Raw genomic sequence first — 24171 nt, forward strand, 5'->3', positions numbered from 1 at the left:
TGTGACAGCCCTAGGCTCCTTAAAGTTACACAAAAATTTAAATATGTCATTGTGAGCCATGCTCAGATTCTTTGTCTAGCCAATAGGAAGACTATAATGAGCTAGTTCTCACATGGCAGCCCATATATGGAAAGCCGGAAGCCGAGTGAGTCAGTTTGTCGTGTAAAAATTATATTTTGCTACTGTTACTGAGGACAATTTTGACAAACCTGAGATGACTTTTGCATCGTGCAATTATGGAAAAGTGGTGTGTCTAACTGAGCGGCCATGTCTGGTGGAAGTTTCCCTTGTAGCATTATACAAGGATTTTCAATGATTGTGGTGATTTTGTTGGGGAGTGCATCTGCATATAATATAAGTATTAATAAGTATAAAAAACTGAAAAAAAACAAACTTATTTTGAAGCCTTTGAGTTTGAATCATCCTTTTAGGAAAAATGTGGGTGTTCACGATTTGGTATATGCTTTACAAAACACAACTCAAACCTCCAGTAATAAGTTGTACAGAGTAAAAAAATAAAAAAATAAAATAAAAATAGGATTGCAATAATTCTATTGTAATTTTGTTTTTAATTATAAACAATTGTATTTTATCGTACGCTGTGAAATTATAATAATAACCTTCATGTCTTTATTTATGTCTTAATTTAATATTTTAAAATGTTAAATCGTCACGTTTATATTTTGTTGGTTGGCAGGCAAAATGTATGCGTTGTGTGTTTCAGAGTGAACCTCGGCCCTGTGTTCATTTACATGCGAGCAGCTCATTCACAGGAAATGAACCAAGCCAAAAAACACAGGTAGAGATCCATCCGTGTGAGATATAGATGTATACATATAGAATATGTAATAATGTTTGGAGAAACATTCATGCATTTAAGGGTTAAAGAATGCGTAGAATTTAAAGGGATAGTTCACACAAAAATGAAAATTAGCCCATGATTTACTCACCCTGAAGCCATCCTAGGTGTATATGACTGTATACTCTTTCGTCGTAAATCGATGCGTACGGCCATCTACCGGAAGCAAGTTATTTTAGTCGATAAAGTTTTAAAAATTGATATTGTTCTTACACCAACGCATCGCTTCGCTTCAGAAGGCCTTTATTAACCCACAGGAGCCGTGTGGGACACTTTTTTGAAGGATATGATGCACTTGTATGAACTTCAAAAAACAGTGCCCATTCACTCCCATTATAAAGCTTGGAAGAGCCAGGACATTTTTTAATATAAGAAAGTCATATACACCTAGGATGGCTTCAGGGTGAGTAAATCATGGGCTAATTTTCATTTGTGGGTGAACTATCCCTTTAACCAATCAGATGACAACTTTGAAACTCCCAAAGTATTTCCCATTTTGTGTGCCTTATGCATCAGACGTCCAGCCCAAGGGCCGTAGGCTGAGACTAAGTCTGGTAAAAGTGCTTAAGCCCCGTTCACACCGCCAGCGACACACAGCGAGAAAGCGACATGATCCCATTCATTTCAATGGAGCGCTGGCGACATCCGGCGACACCCGGCGACACCCGCGACAGTGACCGTTGGCGACAGAACGTGGGCTTGTCAAGAGACAAGCGACAAAAGTTGAGAAATTTCAACTTTATGCAAATGAGAAGCGATTTTCGCGAGCAACAACCAATAGGAAAGAAGACTTTCAGTGGAGCTCACGTCACCGTCTCGAGTGCAGGCAAGACAGAAGAGTTCGAGGGAGATTTCACTGTTTTATATGATTTGACTGTAACCACATACATGGATATAATAAAATGACGAATGGAAAAGAAACTGTCGACAGTCTCAGTGAGTTTCATTCATATACATTTATAGTTCGAGTGTTGTAATTTTATGATGCAAGTTTAGCACTGCTGCTGCAGATCATTTTACAGTTTCCCCTGCATTATGTTGACTATTATTAGGAACAAGAAAATTGATTATTTGTCAAATTCGAATGACGTTTTAGAAATTTATGACAGAATGAGTGAGTTTAATTTGTTGATTGATCGATCGTTAATCTAGTAAATGATTTAATCCACTGAACACTGCTGTGGTAATATAAAAACACTCTCCCAACAGCATACTGTTTCTTTTGAGCCTAATTCCTAGTCAAATTAAAATGATATAGTTGTATATGTCACTTCTGATGGTATTTTAGATATATGGCCAGACGTGCAGTCAACCAATAACATTAGAGCGACAGCACTACGAACGCCCACAAGCGACTTCACAGCGACATGTAGCGACAAACTCGCTGGCGGTGTGAACGGGGCTTTAGCGTCGCTTCCAATTCCTAAAAAAAAAAGAAAAAAGATTGCAATCTTTTTTTCCTTCTATCATGTGACATTTAGGACATCTGAATGGATATGAAAATAGAAATTGATTAGAGTTGGTTAGATCCATCAAAAATGGTTTGAATCGTGAAAAATAGCTGTTAAATACTAGAGGAGGGGGAGGGGCTGAATCAACAAGAGGACCTTGGTGATGTCATCTGCAAAGAAAAGTCATCTCAGCACATTTTTTCACTGACGAATCATGCACAGGAACCAGCCTTAAGAAAGCAAACGGAGTCAAGTTTTGATTTAACGTGATTACGAGTTGTAAATAACGAAGTCTATTCCCTTAATTACACACCTGAACTGAAGTACAACACCAGCGGTCTAATAGTAAAGGAAACACTAAGCGTAAGCCGGGGCTCTTTCAGCGCTGCGCGAAGCACTTAACCCCAGGAAGCTCTGCAGGGACAGTCAGTGCAATTAGTGCACCGTAAGTCCCAGTAGATGAAAAGCGTCTGCTCAGCGGCGGCTGTAATGAGCATGGGCTTCTTTCACACTTTGTTTTTGACATGTTTGATGCAGCCTTGAAACGATGTTTGTGCTGTGCAAACAATAGAAGCTTCCAAGCTCAGATGAGAACGCACAGAGAGAGTCTTGGCTATAAGTGCACAGAAAATCCTTGGGCTATAGCGTGCGTGTTTGTCGGAACATGCCTTATGGTTCCAGACTGAGTCTCCTTATGTGTATGTGTTCGGGGGGAAAATTGCTTTCCAAGTCGTGATTGCATGTACAAAGACACGTGTGAAGTGTTTCCTTTCAATTTGTGTGTGTGTGTGTGTGTGTGTGTGTGTGCGCGCGCGTGCTCTTTAAGCTGTAATTGCGTCTGTAGAGTTGCGCTCCATCCCCGGGTGATTTATGGCTGATGCCAGCACAGAGCTAACAAGGGCAATAAATTCCCCCACTTGCTAGTGCTACTGCAAAATGTGTGTGCTTGAGTGTGTGTGTGTGTGTGTGTGTGTGTGTGTGTGCGCGCGCACATTTACAAACATTCAATTATGTCATGCGGAGTACAACATGCAAACTGCCTTTTTGTGTTCTTGCACTTCTCGCTGAGTCTCTGTCCTGTCCTCATTCTTTCCATCAAATCTACACAGACACAGCTGTATGCAAACAGGCGGATAGACTCTTCATTGAATTAGTGACAGGTCAGTGACACAGAGTGCATGACCTTTGACACTGGTTCCCTACCCTTTGACCCCTTTTGAGTGTCTACCCTCGGCCAGTTCGTGTGCGGGCATGCAATTGGATAAAACTTGTATTTTTCTGTGCGTATATGAGAGGGAGAAACGGTGGAAGAAGAAAAGGTGAAGAGAAAAACAAAGATCATTTATGGTTGCAACCATAGAAACAGGCTATCAAGGATCCTGCAAATGTAAATGTTTGATGCCGAACCGTCAAGTATCGCCTTATACGGCGTGTAATACCCGCAGTATACCACACAGAATTGGAAAAATAAAAGCTGTGCATCAAACAGTGTTTCAAACAGGTTTTAAATTGTGCATTTATATTAATCTCATGCTTCACTGAAGCTTTTCTGCACTAAAAAATTCTGGTCTCTAGAGTTCTTATTTAGATGACCTGCTGCATTAATTAAAGCGCATGAAATATGACTGCACCAACTAATAAAGAAAATATATGTATAAAGGTATTAAATATTCAGAACCTTTAGAAAATACACATTTGTTAGCCACTGTTGGAATGTTCAGTCCTGCTAAATCAAAACAAATAAATTTGCTGTATGTTTTTTTTTTTTTTTGCCTCAAAACGAGCCTTACACCTCAAAATCACAACTTAAAATGACACCTGAAATATCTACACTGCAGCCTTCACAAAAAATAAAAATAAAAATCACGCTCTCAAGGCAGGTGTGATATCCTCAAAGACTCAAAGTCGACTCATGACAGACACTGATCCACCTGCTGCCAGGACACAAATCTCACAAAAACCATGTTTTTAAACCACTCTCACCACAGTACTAAAGTAGAGAGCTGGAGATACTTTGCTTTGTTGCTGACAGTGAGTTGTAGCAGGGTTTAAAAAGTAGAAGGTGACTGTTCTGCACCATTGTGTGTGAATCATGCCCTTTAAAGGCCGTGATCTTAAAAGAATTGGACAGATATTCATGGCTTTGCCTCCATTTTCTTATTCCCTCGTTTCAAGGGGAGGTGAAAGACCACGGGAGATCTGAGGGTCGTTTTGAAACCTCTAGATCATTTTCAAGCAGCTTGCGGGTGAGTAGACACACACACACACACACCATTCTGGCCTCTGAACCCCAAACTCTTTTATCCGATCTCTTCCCCCCCCCCCCCCCCCATGTCTCTCTGAAGTCTCATCGACCTCATCTGCACACATACACTTTTTTTTTAAAAATATAAAGTTATAAACATACACACTCTTATCAAACCCCTGTTGGAAAAATCCAGCTTTGGCTTGGTTTCTTGCTGGTTATTAGCTGGGGCAAAATGGTAAATAATCTTGAACCACGAACATAACAGTTTAATGTGGTTAAGCTGGCTTTTGGAACATGGTGGCTGATGAATCAGCTTCCTTGCACTAGCTACTGATCAGCTTTGATCTATTAGAAACAAGCTTTTCAAAACACAGCTACCAGTTTAAAGCTGGATTTTCCAACAGGAACGCTTCTTTTATCCCGGACACTTCATTTTCACAGTTTATTGTACCTCTGCCACCTTGCAGGCTAGTGGATATCACATACACTTGGTTTCCTAGACTTAAAAAAATGTGAGAATTGCCTGTGCAAAACTAGCCTGTTGTGGTTCAATGCCAGAATGTGATTGCCAAAGTGTTTTGATTGTTTTTATGTTGCTATGCAGTTGCCAGGTAGTTTATAGGAAGTTTTATAATGGTTTGAGTCAAAAGATCAAACTCATCTCTTATTTTGTAGTCCATAGATAAAGCATCGTTACTTATTGTTCTCTGTAACCCAACAATCATCTAACAATACTTATTGTTAGGAATTTGCTCAAATCCCTAGCCCTATTATAAATAATAGTGATGCTTGCAAGCAACACTAATAAAACCCCAGATGCTATCGGTCTAGCTGATGGAAAACGCACTGTCTGGGGGAAAGAGAGAATGACAGAGTGAGAGAAAAGGGGAGAAGGAAAAAATTGAAGGTTAAAGCTAAGTGTTTGGGTCAGACTGAATGACATGACAACTGCAAAACATGTAAATAAAAGATCTCTGTGTGGTAATTCAGTCCACTCGATGGAGGCACAACACATAAATCAACCTCACACTCACACACACGCACGTTTCGACACGTACACACATTCTTTATGCGGAAATCATTATTCGCCGATACACACACCTACATGTACCCACTTTGTCTAACATAAAAACTGGACAAAAACAAATGATACTATCAAAACAGTGCACATGAACTGAATGCAGTGTATGAAACATTAACCATAACACTATCTAAATTCCCATCATACTTCAATCGTTCCCCCTCCATCTCAACCGTCAAAACTCAACCTAAATAAAATATAGGCCAATGCAGTGTTTAACTGGCCTGAGGTGACAGATAAACCACTGAAGCCTGTTCACTCTTCATTTGTGTCCCAGTGAGTGGCATATATCTCAGTTTTTCCCTCCCATATTAGCTCTATTCAATTTTCAGTGATTACACCAGGCAAAGTTGGCTAGTTAAATCAATACATTAATTTGACTCAGAAAAAAGACTGCAGCTAACTGTACAAGGAATCCACAATATATTTAACAAAATTGGCAGCCCTTTTGAGTGCTGAATGAAATTAAACATTAAAATTTTTTAAATCAACACATACCTGTTTCTTCATCAATGGTGAATCTTCCGAGACCACTGCCGTCACGAATGGAATACTGCACCTCGCCGTCCCTTCCTGTGTCGTCATCCCGTGCAGAGACCTGGAGCACGGAAGTCCCGATCCGAACGCTTTCTTTTACTGATCCATTCATGGCGAAATTTGAGAAATATGGTGGATACAGGTTTTCGTTGACATCCACAACCTCCAGTTCAACAAAGCTAACCGACAGGAGTGAAACAGGTCGGCCTTTGTCCTTTGCTCGAACTGTTAGGTTGAAAAACTGTTGAGTTTCGTAATCCAGCTCCTTGGTAAGACGAAGGGCACCGCTAGTCTTGTCGACCTCAAAACGGCCATCATAGTCATTAGCAAGTGAGTATCGCACCTGCCCTCCAAGTCCAAGGTCAGGGTCTTGTGTGTCCAACCAGGCAATGACAGTGCCCACTGGAAGGTCTTCTAGTGCACGGGCACTGACGACACTTGGGATAAAGGCAGGTGGACAATCATTAACATCCTCGAGTGATATTTTAAGTGTTGCAACAGAAAACTGTTGGGCTGCTCGCTCTGCTCGATCTCGTGCTTCCACTTTTAATACGAAGAAGGGAACTAACTCTCGGTCCAGCTGACCTGCAACATACACAATCCCACTGGAGCTGTTAATGCCAAACTGTGATGTGCTGGTGAGTAGAGAATACTGGATCTCCCCATTGAGACCTTGATCTTTGTCAGTAGCTTCCACTTGAATTACTTCGGTACCAATAGGAGTGTTTTCGGGAATGCGGGCTTGGTACCCACCATCTTGAAGAAATTGAGGTGCATTGTCATTTGCGTCTCCTATGTAAACTGTAAGAAGCCGCCAGGTGGATTTTTGTGGTTGGCCTAAATCGTACAGTGTGATGTTTAGAAGGTAGCGGTCAGTCTTTTCACGGTCAAGAGGAAGGAAGATGCTTATTATACCATTCAGAATTCCAATAGTAAAACAACTGTCTGTGTTGCCATCAGCTATGGCATATAAGAGTTGTCCATTGAACCCAGTATCACCATCAAAGGCTTTTACCTGAAACACACTCATGCCAACTTCTACATCCTCACGCACAGTGATGTCCGTTGGGAAGGATTTGTCGAATTGAGGTGATTGACGGTTAACAGAGAACAGGTCAATAAAGCCTTCTTCTATTTTGGGTTTACTGCTAGCTTTGGATTTCTTCAGAAGTTTCTCAGCTAGTCGTTGGGCTACTCTTGTTTCAGTACAACTAAAGCTCTTGGGCGGTATCTTCCCCTGCACTACTGATATGTTTACAAACATAGGATCAGAGAAGTGTTCTCCATCTGTGGCAGTAATTTTTAGATTGAAGGAGTTTTTTGGTGCCACAGTGTTCAGTGAGTGGTGTAAGGTCATGACACCAGAATCAGGGTTTAAGTCAAAGTACCCTCGCTCATTCCCTGAGAGAATCTTGTATTTAACTAGCTCTAGCTCATCAATGTCTATGGCAGACATTGTGGTGATGACCTCACCTACCGGAAGGTCTCGAGAGATTATGCCAACACAGGCCACTTTCTCAAATAGTGGTTTGTTATCATTAACATTCTCTAGGTGCACAGTGACATTGACTTCACTTTCACGCCTATATGGGGAACCCCAGTCAGAAGCACGAATCACAAAACTAAAACTCTCTAGAGATGATTCAAAGTCCAGCTCCTGTGTCGTCGTGACTGCTCCGGTGAACTGCTGCACATTAAATGGTAATGGTGTCAAGCTAGCCATGCTGTATGTAATGTACCCGTTTTCCCCATGGTCACCATCAGAAGCAGTCACCACAACAACAGTAGTGCCTACGGCAACACTTTCATTGACAAATACCTCATAAGACTGTTGAGCAAATAAAGGTGCATTATCATTGGCATCCTCAAGAATGACTCTAACCTTGACCCTAAGGTTACTGTCTACTTCTAAGACCTCTAGCTCAAATACTTCCTGTGTGAGTTGGGTGAGCCAACGTGCCGTGCTGATGACACCTGTCATGGTGTTGATACTGAAGAACCCTGAATCAGCAGATGGGGTCAGGATGTACTCCGCATCATCTGGCTCTGGCTGGAGTTTCACAGCCTCCACAACAGTTCCAGGAGGGGCAACTTCACTCAAAAGAACCTCATATTCATCCTTCTGAAATATGACTTCTGCCGGGGCTGGTCGTGACAGTCGTAAGTGCATCATGTGCACTGCAGATAACTTTTGAGGTGTTCCACGGTCCCGAGCCTGTAAGCTGAGGTTTAGTCCAAATGGATAGCTGTCCCAGTTGATTTGCTCTGTTGCACGAATGACAAACTCATTAGATCCTGTCTGACTAACTTCCTCGTCCACCATTTCTTTACTTGGTACCTCTGTCCTTTCAATGCTGAAGAGCTCAAGAAGATCCCCAGCCACAATGCTCACTGTCTCAATCTCTCCATTTGCCCCATCGTCAAGATCCTCTATGGTGATCACAGCTACGACAGGGGACTTCTCAGTCCATACAGGTGATAATGTTACAACACTCAGTGTGGGCACATGCTCATTAATCCGTTCTACATGAACAAAAAGTTTGGCTGTACTGCTTACACCGTTATTCCCATAGAGCTTCATTCCCCGGTCCACAGCCTGGATCTCAAGATCATAGCGGCTTTGAGTGTCGACATCCAGCTTCCCACTGAGAGAAACAACTCCGCTAGTTGGGTGCACAGCGAACAGCTCCATTCGCTCCTTGAAAAAGTAATAGAACTCTCCGTTCGATCCTATGTCTGCATCCGTGGCAGTGACCTGAGCTATGCTGGTGCGTAGGGGTGTGCTTTCTGCAATGGTAACCGAATACGTGGTAGGGGAGAAAAGTGGTCGAAGGTCGTTCATATCCAACACCTGCACACTAACTTTAGTCCAGGCCTCTAGTGTATCCCCCTTAATGGAAGCTTTCACTGTCAACAAGTAGTTGTCCTGAACTTCACGGTTTAAGATGGCAGCATTTCCTCCTTTGGTTCGTATCCGCAGGAAGCAGAAATCACCCAGAGTGTACTCCTCGGCCTTGAAGAATCCTTCCTCGTCCCCAGAGGTGATGCGGTACCTCACCTCCCAGGAGTGATACTGGAGAGGGACGCCCATGCGCACCTTGCTGGCGGCGTAGGTGCGGGCGGCTGAGTTCTCGTAGACCGACGCATGGTACAGTGGTTGAGTAAACTGTAGGCGGGATCTTTCACCTTGGCAGTGGCCTGGAGGCAGAGAGAAGAAAAGCAAGAGGGCCAATTGTAGGAGAATGGCCCATATGCCTGCCCAAAGGGCCATGCTCACTGCCATCCCATCACCAAACCCATCCTGGGGACAGAGAAAAAAAAAAAGAGAAAAATGCATTAGGCAGAGCAAATGACATGACAGCACACAACCTGACCTTTCATATCTAAAGCTCAGAGATCACTAGGGATCAGTCAAAAAGATCCAAATACGAGCAAAGGAAGTTGTGTACCATAGAAGGGCTGGTGCAACCGCAAGCCGAATGACATCACTACCCAGGTCTCAAAATGGACACTGACACACAATTATATACTACAGAAAAACCAGGAGGATGCAATTCAGGAAAATTCACTTACACACACAATCCACACAGAAGAAGAAGAAAAAAAGCAGGAGAATGCAAGTCAGGAACAAAATAATTATAGAGAACGAAAAATCAAAAATACAACCCGTCACACACACACACACACACACACACACTCATTATATGACATGGTTTTAAAAAAGCTCTTGAGAAAGGACAAAATGTTGTGGATTCAGCAATATACTGGGTATGATAAAGTGCTGCTGGAGAGGAAGTCTGTGTGTGTGGGTTTACTTAGCTATACTTATCTAACAAAATAGTCCCAAGAAGTTAGCTAAATCTGAAACCCTTTGGGTACCTAAATTGGAAAGATTATTCATAAATCCAATAAATAATTTTTTTTGAAGGTAAGGGTTTGTTTAGGGTAAGTTATAATTAGCAGTTATAATTAAAATACCAAAACAATAGCAGTCTAGGGTACTTTCTCAATTTGTATTGTTTGTGAGTTTGTGTTTGCAAGTAAGGCGTTTTGCAAGTGTGTGTGTGTGTGTTTATGGTTTGTCAACTCTTGTTTTAAAACACTGATTGTTTTGTGTGTGCCCTGCGGGACAGTTAGGATGTGTTCCAGTCCACAAAAGTGCCAACACTGACCTTACCATGCACACACACAGTGTCCAACTTTTGCCCACACAAAAACACACATGGATACACAAAATATACACACAAAGAATGAAGTTGCTGTGGTCAGCCCACACATGACTCTGCACACACACACACACACCCCTTTCCACCTCTAATGATATCCTACAACACCCTCACCAACTCAGTCCCACAAATTGGAAAAGACACACACACACACACACAAAATGCAGAGATCAGCTTATTTTATTTCTCTCGGTTCTTTCTCTGTCACACTCTTTTTCTCTCTCTTTGTGTCCACATACACTGACAGACAGGCTGTCAGATTAAAACCAGCAGGCATTTTGGAGCAGTCAAGGTTCAGTACGCAAACAGCATCTTGTCTGCCCTAAAGCCTTGTTTAAACTGACCAAATCTCAGGCTCAGCTGGCCGGAGACTTTACACAACAAAATAAAAATGCATATCATAAGCCCAACACAAACACGGCCGTGCATACTGTACACTTAAACACTATCACAGCAACATAGCTAAAACAAAAAAAAAAGATATTCAAAAACATTTTCTGAATGTTCAGTTTTGGTTATTGGTATGTTAAAATGTCCTGTTTGACTGCTGTACAGCAACTTCAAATGAGGTTCTTGCTTGTCTATATATTTTTATACATTTCAACATTTGTATGAGCAACTTAGCAAATTGTGCCATTGAATATGTAGTCAAATATAAAAACTGCTTTATATAGGGTAAAATGTCAACATTGTTTTAAATACTCATTGAACAATTAGAATTGGAACTATAAAAAATTACCATTTTTTTTTAGTAGTAGTATGAGAACTTTCAATTGAGAACAATTCAATTCAATTGAATCTTACAATCTTTTTTATGAATGAATTTTATGAATGTTAACCTAGCATATCTGAAAACGTTCACTTCTAGCAACTTAGCTAAATTTGTTGAATCTAGTCACATAATATACAGCTTAATAAAAACATTACTTTGATAATTTGTTAAACAATAATTATAATAATTATTAATTATATTATTATAATATAATTATAACTATACACATTTTGCAATAGATTTTTTAGCAGTAGCAATCAGACCTTCAATATGAGCCTACACTAAAAATGTTGAACTAACTTTTTCAAATAACATTGTGAGAACTTTAATCAAACACTAAAAACATAATTAGAACGTTCATTATCAACATTTTAAAAATTACACAATCTTTTGTAACATTAGCCAAGATTTTTAGTATGTTCTTACTATTAGGTGAAAAAAACAAAACATTGGCAACTGTTTTATCAGTACAGGTTATTGATCATACTGGATCCCACAGCGGTACATAGCACAAACACACACACACACACACACACACACACACTAATTAACTACAAAAAACACCACACATTATCAATAAAAGGCCATTATCCACATAAGCACAAAACATTATCAATAAAGCCATTATGACAAGCCATTGTCAATACAATTGCACACTAAAATAACTACATGACACATATTTCATGCAGTCACGCAAACATAACCAAAACATACAGTATTATACTGTGAGCCACGCTTTACAAAATGCAGTGCGGAAACATTGATGAACTCATATAGCTCATTCACATATGACAAATACATCCTCTAAAGTAAAACTGCATTGAAAAGGTCACGCTTTTTGTTTTCTTTTCTAACGGAAAATATTTGTAAGCGTGTTTATCTGCTGATATTTTGTTATCTGTAAACTGCATTATAACCCATTCACTGACAGCTCTGCGTTTAAGAAAAGCCGCAGCGCTCCACTGCGTCTGAATGCGTGTGCGTTACGTGACAACCAATCCAATATCCCGAGAAACAGAGAGGAAGTGATGTAGAACAAAGCGCATTTCCATAACAGAGAGAATTATAAATGACAAGTGTGTGTGTGTGATATGTTCTGATATCTATAGACCGTGCCATGATCCTTTCACTTCAGTTCCGCGGTTAAGAAAAGCCGGACTGACGGCCGCACTCCTTCTAAATGCCTGTATGTGTATTAGTGCTGTCACAATAATACCAACATTTTAGTAGTTGATACCAATGCCAGAGAAATGTTGTCATGGGAGAGATTCTGACCAATTAGAAATGACCTAGTCAAATTACCATCTAATAGGGTGTTTCCTTGCGTTATAAATGGCCATATGAAACATCTCATCAAAAGTTAGCTCAGAAGCTAACCATATTAGCTTAGCATATTGAAATTCCGAATACAATACAATGTTTAAAGTGAGTTTTTACATTCCAAACAACAACAAACAAATTAGTTTTCCTTAGCTATGCCTGGCATCCGTAAAACACGTTTCTGAACAGGCAACACAAATTTCCACCTCTTGGCATCCAAGAACACAGGATAGAGGGTATGTTTGGCATGGAGTACTTACTTACTAAAACCTTGTTTGTTATTTAAAGGGCTTAGTCAGTCAATGACTTCACAGACAGTGTTTCTGCATGAAAGATACAGACTCTGGTTTCAGACAGGCCTCCAAGGCACCATAACGTCACGTTTAATGATCTAGAACAAATTCAAGTGAGCTTTAGACATAACCAAGTGAATATTTTATGACTATAATGCTTGCTTCTCAGTAGAAATGGAATCTGAAAAATGGACATTTATAAATGCATTTACTGTCAGCGTTGCCATTACACATTATTATTCATTACATCAACTCACACTCTGAACAAACAGGATTCTGGGATATCATAGGCAGCAAAGGACGCATCTTCGCTGCTTTCAAAAACTGACCAGATGAGGCCATATCTATAAAAAAATGTTAAACAATAAAGCTGATGCTACTGGCAGATGGAACTCAGTACTACAGATACTGCAGAAAGATATACAGTATATATATATATATATATATATATATATATCCCTAGTGCATTTAAGTGTTTTTGTGCTACTGTTTGTGTTTTTTATCTATGTATGACAACAAATCCAATATTCTGTCACAAAGAGGATGGAGAACAAATGGCCAACTCCATAACAGAGAGTTCTGATGAACTGTGTGTGTGTGTGGTTGTTTTGGTGTCATTAATTGAAGCGGGATCTTTATTGCTGCTGGCATTGGTTTCTGTAAGCGTCCTGTCAGTCTGAGCCAAAGACCCCCCCATACACACACACACATACACAAACACACTCCCGCTTTCTTCACACATGCTGCGGCTAAATGGACAGCGCTAACAAGCACAGTGTGTGTGTGTGTGTGTGTGTGTGTGTATGTTTTAGGGGACGTTTGTGATTTGGTGGTCCCTCATGCAATCATGCGACCTGCAGAAGCAGAGCAAAAGCCCTCAGAGAAAAAGTGAGCGAGAGAGAGAAGGACAGTGAGTTCAAAGCTACCAGCGAAGAGTGAATGTATTATGCATAAGAATAATACAAAGAAAGGCAGTACAAGTGTGCGTTTGTGTGAGAGAAAAGTTGTGTGATTCCCTATCGTCCGATGCGTTATTATGCATCACTGCGGTGTGCCGAGTTAAGCTGTGCCGTTTTATGTTGAGAAATGTGTTGCGTTCAGGTCATGGTCACCCTTATTTTCACTTTCCCTGGCACTGACGATATTTTCCATCATGACACAGCGCTTTCCTGCCATTAAGGATTTTTTCAAGTAATCCGTGGTTTGACTGTTATAAGGTAGGGGGCGATATTACGCACCCTCTGAAATAGTGTTGAATCTTTGGTTCTAAAAACAAGCGAAGAAGAGGATCTGCATAAAACAGGAGCCGATAGAAGATTGTTTACGCACAAGTAAGCTAACACAATTATCAAACATTAAATGGCATCACAATGCCTAACGTTACCGAATGAAATGTCGAACCCACAAAGAGGTACAGGACTGTGAAGCTTTGGGGGTGTTGATGGACTTCATCATCCAGTGTATGTGTGAGAAAAAGAGAGAGATCAAAACATAAGATTTTTTTTTTTTTTTGATTGTGTGCTCAAACTTGGAAACACCCTCACATAAACCAAGACTGAATACTGATATAGCCAAAAATGCCAATAAATCATGCCATAACTTTAGAAAGCTCTTAAGGTGATTCCACATTAGCAAAAACTGGCAGGCGAAAATGTCCATAGTGTACTATCAATTGTGTAGAGATGTATGAAGCATAGATCACACAGAAGTCACTTTCAAACTAAGCAGATTTGGTTGGTCAGCATGGATTCTGTCCACAGCGATTCGCTGAACAATGGTTAATATGACCGTTTTTATGCATATATGCATCATTCTTATATCAAATTGTCCACTATACACTATATTTCGTAATATACTCATAGATAATAAAAGTTGGCTGTAAATCCCCAAAAAACTATTGGTTTCATCAAAAGAATGAATCATGTTACCTAAATGTAACAATTAATCTATACTACTCCATGACACATTTGTTTGACCACTGAAATACCATTACTTTTCCAGTAAGTTGTAACAGAAAAGTATAAGTATTTCCACAATCACTAATTTGCTAATATCATTCAAGAATTGTGATTTGGTTTGAATTGAAAAGACCAATTCAAATGAATGATTCACTCACATTTTGAGCATTACGATGGCTTGCGACAAAGTCCTTTTAGGCAAGTCATGCCCCTCGGCCGCCATCTTGGCAACGCCTCCGGGCAGCTATGTCGGACTAACAAGACCAGGCTCCTATCTAAATGAATGGGCAGAGAGTCAGAACTGCACTTTCACTGGTCACCAGGACATAAAAACTGCTTGTATAGAAACAGCAGTAAAATATGATAAAAATCGCTGAAAAAGTTTGATGACTTTGCCCCAAAATAAGGTTTAAAAGGCCTTTTTCCCCACAGGTTATAGGTTTACTACGCATGCGCAAGGGTTCTCGTCTTCGCTGTCGCAAACCTCAACTGTGCGCATGCGTCAGTGGAACCAGACGAGAGGCTTACATGTTTCCTGGCTTGACTGTTAAAAGCAGACGATTGGCTTTCCAGCGGGAGGGGCGGGGCATGTGCATACAACCGCCATCTTTGGCGTTACGGGTTTTCCCTATATAGTTGTATTGAGGATTGAGGAAGTGGCATGTCTCTATATAAATTGTCTCTGCTTGCGAGCAAGTTTCCATCCTTACTGTCAAGTCAAGTCAAGACAGAGACCAGAAGAGTGTTGAGTCTGAGTCAAGACTAAGTCTACATGCTCCCAAATCTTGGAATTGGCCTTGAGTCCTTGTCGAAGAGCATCTTTTCATGATCTTGGAGCACGTGAATTCGTTCTTTACTCATGACTTGATCTTCTTCTGGTGTTGGTTTTCACTCAAACTCAACCCTCTTCTGGTCTCAGTCTTAAAGTCCCCCTGTAGTCAATAATTGTATCCCTTAAAACTCATCTTTGATCACCAAAATCAGCGGTCCCCAACCTTTTTTGCGCCGCGGACCGGTTTAATATCAGACAATATTTTCACGGACCGGCCTTTAAGATGTGGCGGATAAATACAACAAAATAAAATGAAACGGCCGGCATAAAAACTGGGGTATTTTTTAAAATATAATAATAAACGTGAATCCAATGTGTAGGCCTACTCGCAACTTTATTAGCAGCGTCCTCGTAACATCGCGCCAACAACATAACATGAGTAACATCCTCTCTGCCCCCTATAAGGCGCCATTCACATATAGCGCCTAAAAACGCGTAGAAAACGCAAGGCGCGAGGTTGCGCTCCGGAGGCGTCTGTCATTGCTAAGCAACCATCAGCTGCGCTCTCCGTTACAGCAAGGGAATTTTTAGCAATGGATTTCCACCACCGAAAAACCCTTGCTGTAACTCTGTTACAAGATTTATTTACTAAGAAGAGTAAAAAAACGCCGCAGTGTTTGGGTGCACCCGACACTACAACAACGCAAAAACCATGGGGAATTTCACCAGCTGATTCAGGAGCTCCGCCTGGAGAATGGGAGGTTCAAAGCCTATTTCAGAGTGGACAAGGAGCAGTTTGATTATATTTTAAGAAAAGTTGTCCCAAGCATCAGCAAACAGAGCTTCTGCCGTGAAACTATCTCTCCTGCGCAACGGCTCTGCATTTGTCTGAGGTTAGACTATAACTGAAGTGGTCATAAAACGCCAGAAATAGCAAACACATACAAATTTATATATAGAATATAGAACAATTCTGTATAAACAATGATGGATTTAACAAGGAATCAGTTGTGAGCATTAAAATTTTTAGTAAAAATATTTTTTACTAGTAACTAGGCCTACTAGTGCAGCAGTTTACAGTGTTGAAGATGATTCTTGTCATTCACGTTCTTGTCACGTGACCTACGGTGCGCTTGCGGCATCCTGAAAAGTTGAGATAAGTTCTTATCTCGAATGCGGCGCGGACTCGCTTGGAAAAAATAACACAGTCTCATCCCAAGACGTCATATGACTGACGCTTTTGACCATACGTCAACATCCGACGTTTTAGGGTACCCTTTAACGTCAGTTAGATGACGATCCTAGGGCGTCATCTACCTGACGCTTTACCTTTAGCGTCAGTTAGATGACGCGGGTAGGTTTAGGTCTGGGGTAGGGTTAGGATTAGATAGCGTCATCTAACTGACGTTAAAGGGTACCCTAAAACGTCTGATGTTGACGTATGGTCAAAAGCGTCAGTCATATGACGTCTTGGGATGAGACTGGGCTCGAAAAAACGAGCGCGTCGCTTCCATTATGAGCGCGCATACCGCGCGCCTACATTTGAAATAACGAACTTGAGCGCGCAAAAGACGCGATATGTGAACAGGTAAATGCGTGAATAAATAAAACGGAAATAATGCAAGTTATTTATTCTTTCTGTGCGGCCCGGTACCAAATGACCCACGGACCGGTACCAGTCCCGGGGCCCTGACCAAAATGACATATTTAAACGTTTGCTTTCCTTGAAAACAAATTCTTGATGCCTTAAAATAGCTTGAATGTAACTCTACACCCTTGCCTCATTTAGTATACGCGGTTCTATGAATATCCAGATTAGCCCCGCCTCCACTCACTCACTCCAGCTCAGAGATCCACTCGTTGACGATCACACGTTGACCTGATTGGTTACAAGGTAGTTTGTGACGTCAGAAACACCAGCGATTTCAAACCGTGTCTTTGAGACTGTCAGTTTTAAGGAGAAAATACTCAGCAATGGTGTTGACTTATGAATTTGAACATAGTTTGTCTTAAAGCATATTAAAAACACCACATAGACATATAAACAACATTAAAAGCTTGATTTTCAACACATGGGGACTTTAACTTAAGACTTGAAAGAGCTGGTTTTCACAACACTGCATTGAGGTAAAGACTTGAACACTAGAAACAACACATTCCCAATGCATATGAAATCAACACTCTGCTTTTTTCCCACTGTTACGCACCCTTAGACAAAAGGTCTTTAAAGGGGCAACATTGAGGTCGTGACCAGAAGATGGTGTATTTAAGGTGGCAAGAGACGACACAACAAAGTATTATGAAAGAAAATAAAGTACGGTTTATTGTACTTGAAGTGTAAATGCAAAAGATGGACAATAATAATAATGATGATAAATATATTTGTGGACACCAAGAAAATAAACAAAATATAAACAGATTGAGAGTTCAAAAAAATAAACAACCCAAGAGAATAAGGACATAAATAGTGACGCCAAATAAAAGAAAGAAACAAAACAAACTCCGACTATCTAGTCCCAACCTCTTACTAACTAATAACAAAAAGAAAAGAAAAGACAGTAATCTTCAGCGCCTAAGCGCCCTCTCTAGCTGTTCTAACTAATAACAAAACATCCATGGGTGGCGTTCACTTCCCTACCTGGGGTTTGTATACATCGAGTTTGCTAAGTGTTGCTTTGTGTACGTCACGTGACATATTACCTGTCCGAATTTCTCTTGGTAACCTCAAAACACGCCATCATGGCAGAACACATTACTCTTAGCAATCTCAGAACACGCCGTCATGGCAAAACACATTACACTTGGTAATCTCAAAACACGCCGTCATGGCAGAACACATTACACTTGGTAATCTCAAAACACGCCGTCATGGCAGAAAGAAAAAACAACAGGACAATATCTGTAACGGAAAATAAACACAAAGGCGGCAAGCAAAGCGACAGAAAAGAAAGCAAGCCGACATGCGTTCCTCTCCCGCTTCCCTTTAAACTCGAGTGTTGAACTTGATAGGCGGCGGGAAGGAGATGACGTCACGATGTAATGATGATTGACATCTCTCCCAGCCAACAGCAGATGAGTGAGGACGCACACCTAAGAAGGTGATAGCAGAGAAAGAGAAACCAAAAGAAAACACATACGCGGAACCACAGGGACGTAACACCACATAAACTCCAGAATCATCACATCTTATCTACACAATCCTCTTCAATTCAGCTTCACTTCAGGCCATCATTGGACCAATTTGCAAGTCTCGTAAAAAGGCCCTGCTATCCGATATTAAAACAATTAGCGGAGGAGTGACAGCCATTAGTTGGAGGGTGTACAATGTTGCCTGTATGAATGAAATTATGCCACAACTCCCTCGCTCCAGCATGAATTAACTGCCATCCGAGTTTTACAACAATTTACAATAGTTTTACAACAGAGGAGCCTTGCGAATGTTCCTTCACAAATGTTAATCTCACCGCTTTAAAAGTCTGCCCAAGTCAACTTCTTCTTTATCTTGCTTTATAACTTGAGGTAAAAGTACTTTGAATAAGCTGATTTTCCAAGACTTTTCCTCTCTGTCTCAGCTTTATGTTCGAAATGTATGTACACATAAAGCTAAATAAAACAACATCTGTAACAAACAGAGACTGTGCAAAGAGGTACAAGACTTACGGAAACATAAAAATGAAACAATGTGCGATTCAGACAGCGTGAACATTTTTTTTTTGTGTTACAGTTTCCAAAACGAGATAGTTTCTGTCATCTGTATCTCTGCGTGAATAATAGGCACAGTGTGAACCGAACCCTGCTGACACGGAGGAGCGTGTGAACGCTCAAGGTTATATTAAACATCAATCATGAAGCATGCAGACACCATCATTTCTGTGTTTCTAGTCCAGCGGCGGTGTGTGTCACAGGCACACCACTTCTCCTTAGCATGTAAAGCAACCTCTGTCCTTTAATATTTTACTTTGTGCCAACGTCGCCACTGACGCAAAAAACGTGCTCAAACAAACAAGCCCAAAGTAAAAAAGATTTCAGCGTACAAATCTGCACTTCGCAAAAACACGACTCCTGGTGTAACTAGTAGTATTTATTAATGAGGAGTAGGAGGATTCGTATATTAAAGTTTTAAGACGCTAGTAAATATGGAAAAGTAATGTAAGCCGTCAAGATTTCAAATCGAGCTGTGGATGAGAAAACCTGCACTGATGAAATGAAACGCAGAGAAGTTTTCAAGCTCTGTTGGTGGGAGACTTAATGATATAGACACAGATGCTCTCTGGGAGTTGTTATGGATAGAAATGCGAAGTGCAGCTGGTAGTGTATCATTGTTAGAGTTGAGTTACTCTATGCTGAAGTGCAGAGCGTAATGCTGACACCCGCTCTGTGATTGCTTTTAAAAGGAATGCCTGTATTATAGAGCTTTTATTATAGAGCTTGTGTTTGGTTGTGTTGTGTTATTGTAGACCAGTGATGATTGTGAATTTTGGCTAACGTCTAACTGTTATAGAAATAATTGTAAATAGCAAATTACGGTTTTGTTCGTAATCTGTGAAAACATAATAAAGAGTCATTTAAGTCATTTATTCAAGTTTAACTTAGATTCATAAAAAAAGACTAAAATATTTTGCACAAATAATAATAATAATAATTTTTATTTTATTTTATTTAGAACATTTTTCTTTTTGGTAAAATTCAAATCTTTGTCTACTGGTAAAAATAAAATAAAACACAATAAAATAAAATACATATATTCGTTTTTTATTAGTTAATATTTTATTTTATTTTTTTATTGCTTATTTTATTTAATATATATATATATATATATATATATATATATATTAAATAAAATAACATAAGCAATAAAATAATTAAATAAAATATTAACTAATAAAATATATAATATAAAAAAGTAAGATAACCTATGAAATAATACAAATAAAATACATAAAAAAATAAATAAAATAAAAAGTAAAGTAAAGTAAAGTAAAGTAAAATAAAGATTACGTACGATGTTGAGTTGATCTGAGCTTTGTTGTGCTGGACTATGTTGAGTTGTGAACAGTGAGATTCTGTTGGATGTGATTAGATCTCGGTGTTGTTGTGAGTAGAAATCTGAGATTCAGTCACAAAGACAGTCCTCTACACACACACACACACACGCACACACACACATGCGCGCACACACACACATATATGAACTGTGACACCATAAATCTCTTACACACCTGCACAAAAACTCAGCGTGCTGCTGGAATAACAATACATTCACTATCACACACTCACACATAAACACACTTCAGACGACCTACTTCTCTCCTTTACAGAGCTGAGGCGATAGAGAGAGAGAGAGAGAGAGAGAGAGAGAGAGAGAGAGAGAGAGAGAGAGAGAGAGAGAGAGAGAGAGAGAGAGAGAGAGAGAGAGAGAGAGAGAGAGAGAGAGAGAGAGAGAGAGAGAGAGAGAGAGAGAGAACTGACAGAGAATCTTCCTTCTGACCAGAAATCCTCTGAGACGTGATCCTGAGGCGGTCAGGAGAGTTAGTTCATCATACACACACACACACACAGGGAAGGATAGCTCATATGCTGAACCCCCAGAGAGCATGTCAGCTCTGCTGTAATGGAAGAACAGAGAGCAAAAAGACAAAGATGAGGAAAAAAGAGCACAATATAACAGACAGAGAGAGAGAGAGAGAGAGAGAGAGAGAGAGAGAGAGAGAGAGAGAGAGAGAGAGAGAGAGAGAGAGAGAGAGAGAGAGAGAGAGAGATCCTGAACAGCTGCCAGGAACCGTCCAAACCGTCCTTCACTGTCCCACCAACAGAGTGACCACAAAAAGTTGTGTTGTGCATTATTGTGTTGGTCTGTTTCCTATTCTACTGGATAATGTATCACTATTGTGTTGTTGTATTGAGTTGTTATATTGTGTTATGCGTGCTGTGCTGTTTTCTACTGGATTAATGCTCCATTGTGCAGTTTTGTTTTTGCTAAACTTGTATAACACAAAACTAAAATGAAAATTAGAAATGTTGCCTTGACAACTAACTGAAAATAAAATAAGTTAAAGTTAAAGTAATATTTTATTTTATTTTATATCAAGCATTTTTGTTTTATTATTGCTTATGTTATTATTGCTTATATTATCTTATTTTTTATACATGATATATTTTATTTTGCTAGTTTATATTTGTAATATTTTATTTCATTGAATTTTGTTTCTATTATTACAACAAAATTGCCAAGACGTATCTAACACTAAAATGAAAACTGAAAATATTAAAATAAAAGCTCATTCAAAATATTAAATGCAATAGTATATAAATAATACTGAAATTATACCATTATTGCATTGTGGTCTCTTTTCTGTGTTGTGTTGTGTTGTGAGAGATGGTGGGATTCGAGTTTCAAGAAAAGAGTGAGAAGAGCACAGGGAACGAGGGAGTTATAAGGAGGAGAGACATTGTGTGATAAAAGAAAATGAGAGCACAGGAAGGATCAGAATGTGACAATGAAAGAAAAAAAAAGGAGCGAGAGATGACCGAGAATGAGTGAAGGAAAAGGGGAATGAGAGCAGAGAAACCACAGAAGAGGGACCCAGAAAAAGAAAGCAGTACTATTTCTCTTAGCAGGAGCCGTTTTTCTTCTTCATTTGCCCTGCAGTAAAGAAATATTGCAGTGTGTGTGTGTGTGTGTGTGAGAGAGAGAGAGAGAGAGAGAGATATGGAAACGTGTTTGACTGCATAAGCACGCACAAACTCTCACTGGAGGAATTCTCCTTTTGTGTTTTTAATTGTGGTCACCAGAGGCCTCATTGGCTGTTATCACGGCACTGCTTATTGGCTGACAAAACACTGTTGTGATTTGATTGGCCCCCTGAGAGACCCCGGCAACAGACCACGCCCACTTTCCGTTAGGAGCTTGTTATTATGCAGAATCTTCACGCTGTGAGATCAAAGTTGGCCTGCACATAAATTCCCAAGCAAATTTACCTTTCACACTGAGTTTGTGTGCAATATTTACATCTTATATGCATTTTATTAGCATTCGCCTTTCGGAGCGCTGCCTTAAAATCAAGGATTTGCTTCTGGAAATTTGCCTAAAATGTGTCTGCGTTATAATGAGGTTAAAAAAAAGAGCAGACTGTAATTTTCGTAATTAATAACTGCAAGCTGTTCTGTTTTTCTAGTTTCTCTCTACTTCTCCCTGTCAAATTATTTCACTCTATTTCTTAAAGAAAAATATTAATGTGGTGTAAAAATCTTACAAAAACATACTTAATATACAGCAGGTGTGGAACATTTGTGCTGCTGTAGATGAAGAAAATACAATAATTAAGGATTTAAGTTGATTAATGTCATTAACCTCTGCAGAGAGATTTTTTTAAACAACCAGATAAAAAAAAGGTTTGTCTAGACAAACTTTGATGTTCGCTAAAAAGTTTAAAGTAGTTTTTAAAAAAGCTCGAAGTTTGAAGGTTTTAAGGTCATGCTGTCTATCGAATTGAAGGACAGACCAATGGATGAATGGATGGAAGGAAGGATGGACAGAACAATGGCTGGACAGACGGACAGATGATGGATGGATGGATAGAACAATGGATGGATGGAAGGATAGACAGAACAATGGCTGGATGGATAGACAGATGGATGGACGGATAGACAGATGTATGGACGGATTGACAGATGGATGGATGGATGGATTGATGGAAGGATTGATGGATGGGTGGATAGACAGATGGATTGATGGAAGGATTGATGATGGAAGGATGGACAGAATGATGGATGGATGAAAGGATGGACAGAACAATGGATGAATGGATGGAAGGAGGATGGACAGAATAATCTGAATAGATGGAAGGGTGGACAGAACAATGAATGGATGGATGAAAGGATGGATAGAACAATGGATGGAAGGAAGAATGAATGGATGAATGGATGGACAGAACAATGGATGATGGATGATGGATGGACAGAACAATGGATGGACAGACGGACATATAATGGATAGATGGACAGAACAACGGAATGATGGATGGATGGGTGGACAGAACAATGGATGGACAGACAGACGGATGATGGATGGATGGATAGAACAATGAATGGATGGAAGGATAGACAGATGGATGGAAGGATTGACTGATGGATGGATGGATTGACTGATGGATGGATGGATTGATGGATGGGTGGATAGACAGATAGATTGAAGGATTGATAGATGGATGGATGGAAGGATAGACAGATGGATGGAAGGATTGACTGATGGATGGATGGATTGATGGATGGGTGGGTGGATAGACAGATGGATGGAAGGATTGATAGATGGATGGATGGAAGGATGGAATGATAGACATGAATGATGGATGGATTGACGGATGGATGGACAGATGGAGGAATGGATGAATTGATGGATGGATGGAAGGATGAATGGACGGAGGAATGGATGGATGGATGGATGGATGGATGAATGGACGGAGGAATGGATGGATGGATGGATGGACGGATGAATAGACGGAGGAATGAATGGACGGACGGATGGACGGGGAATGGATGGACAGACAGATGGACGGATGAATGGACGGAGGAATGGATGGATGGTCTCTAGTGAAGTTGTCAATATGACTAGTTGCAAAGTTACTAAAAAGTAAATCTTCTACAGTTACTCAACT

General features: G+C 40.1%; 1 protein-coding gene across 5 annotated transcripts in view; it reads right to left on the reverse strand.

Moving 5' to 3' along the window:
• fat3a (FAT atypical cadherin 3a) overlaps window positions 1-24171 on the reverse strand; it is a 160084-nt gene that overhangs the window by 84898 nt on the left and 51015 nt on the right. For all 5 annotated transcript variants that reach the window (XM_056266010.1, XM_056266008.1, XM_056266009.1 and 2 more), the window contains exon 2: window positions 6138-9477. In XM_056266010.1, the coding sequence (XP_056121985.1) occupies window positions 6138-9459 (3322 nt within the window). In that variant the 5' untranslated portion in view covers window positions 9460-9477. The remainder of the gene's footprint in view (window positions 1-6137; window positions 9478-24171) is intronic.

Source organism: Rhinichthys klamathensis, unplaced genomic scaffold, assembly GCF_029890125.1.
Source record: "Rhinichthys klamathensis goyatoka isolate OS25496 unplaced genomic scaffold, OSU_Roscu_1.1 h1tg000243l_1, whole genome shotgun sequence".
Lineage (NCBI taxonomy): Eukaryota > Metazoa > Chordata > Actinopteri > Cypriniformes > Leuciscidae > Rhinichthys > Rhinichthys klamathensis.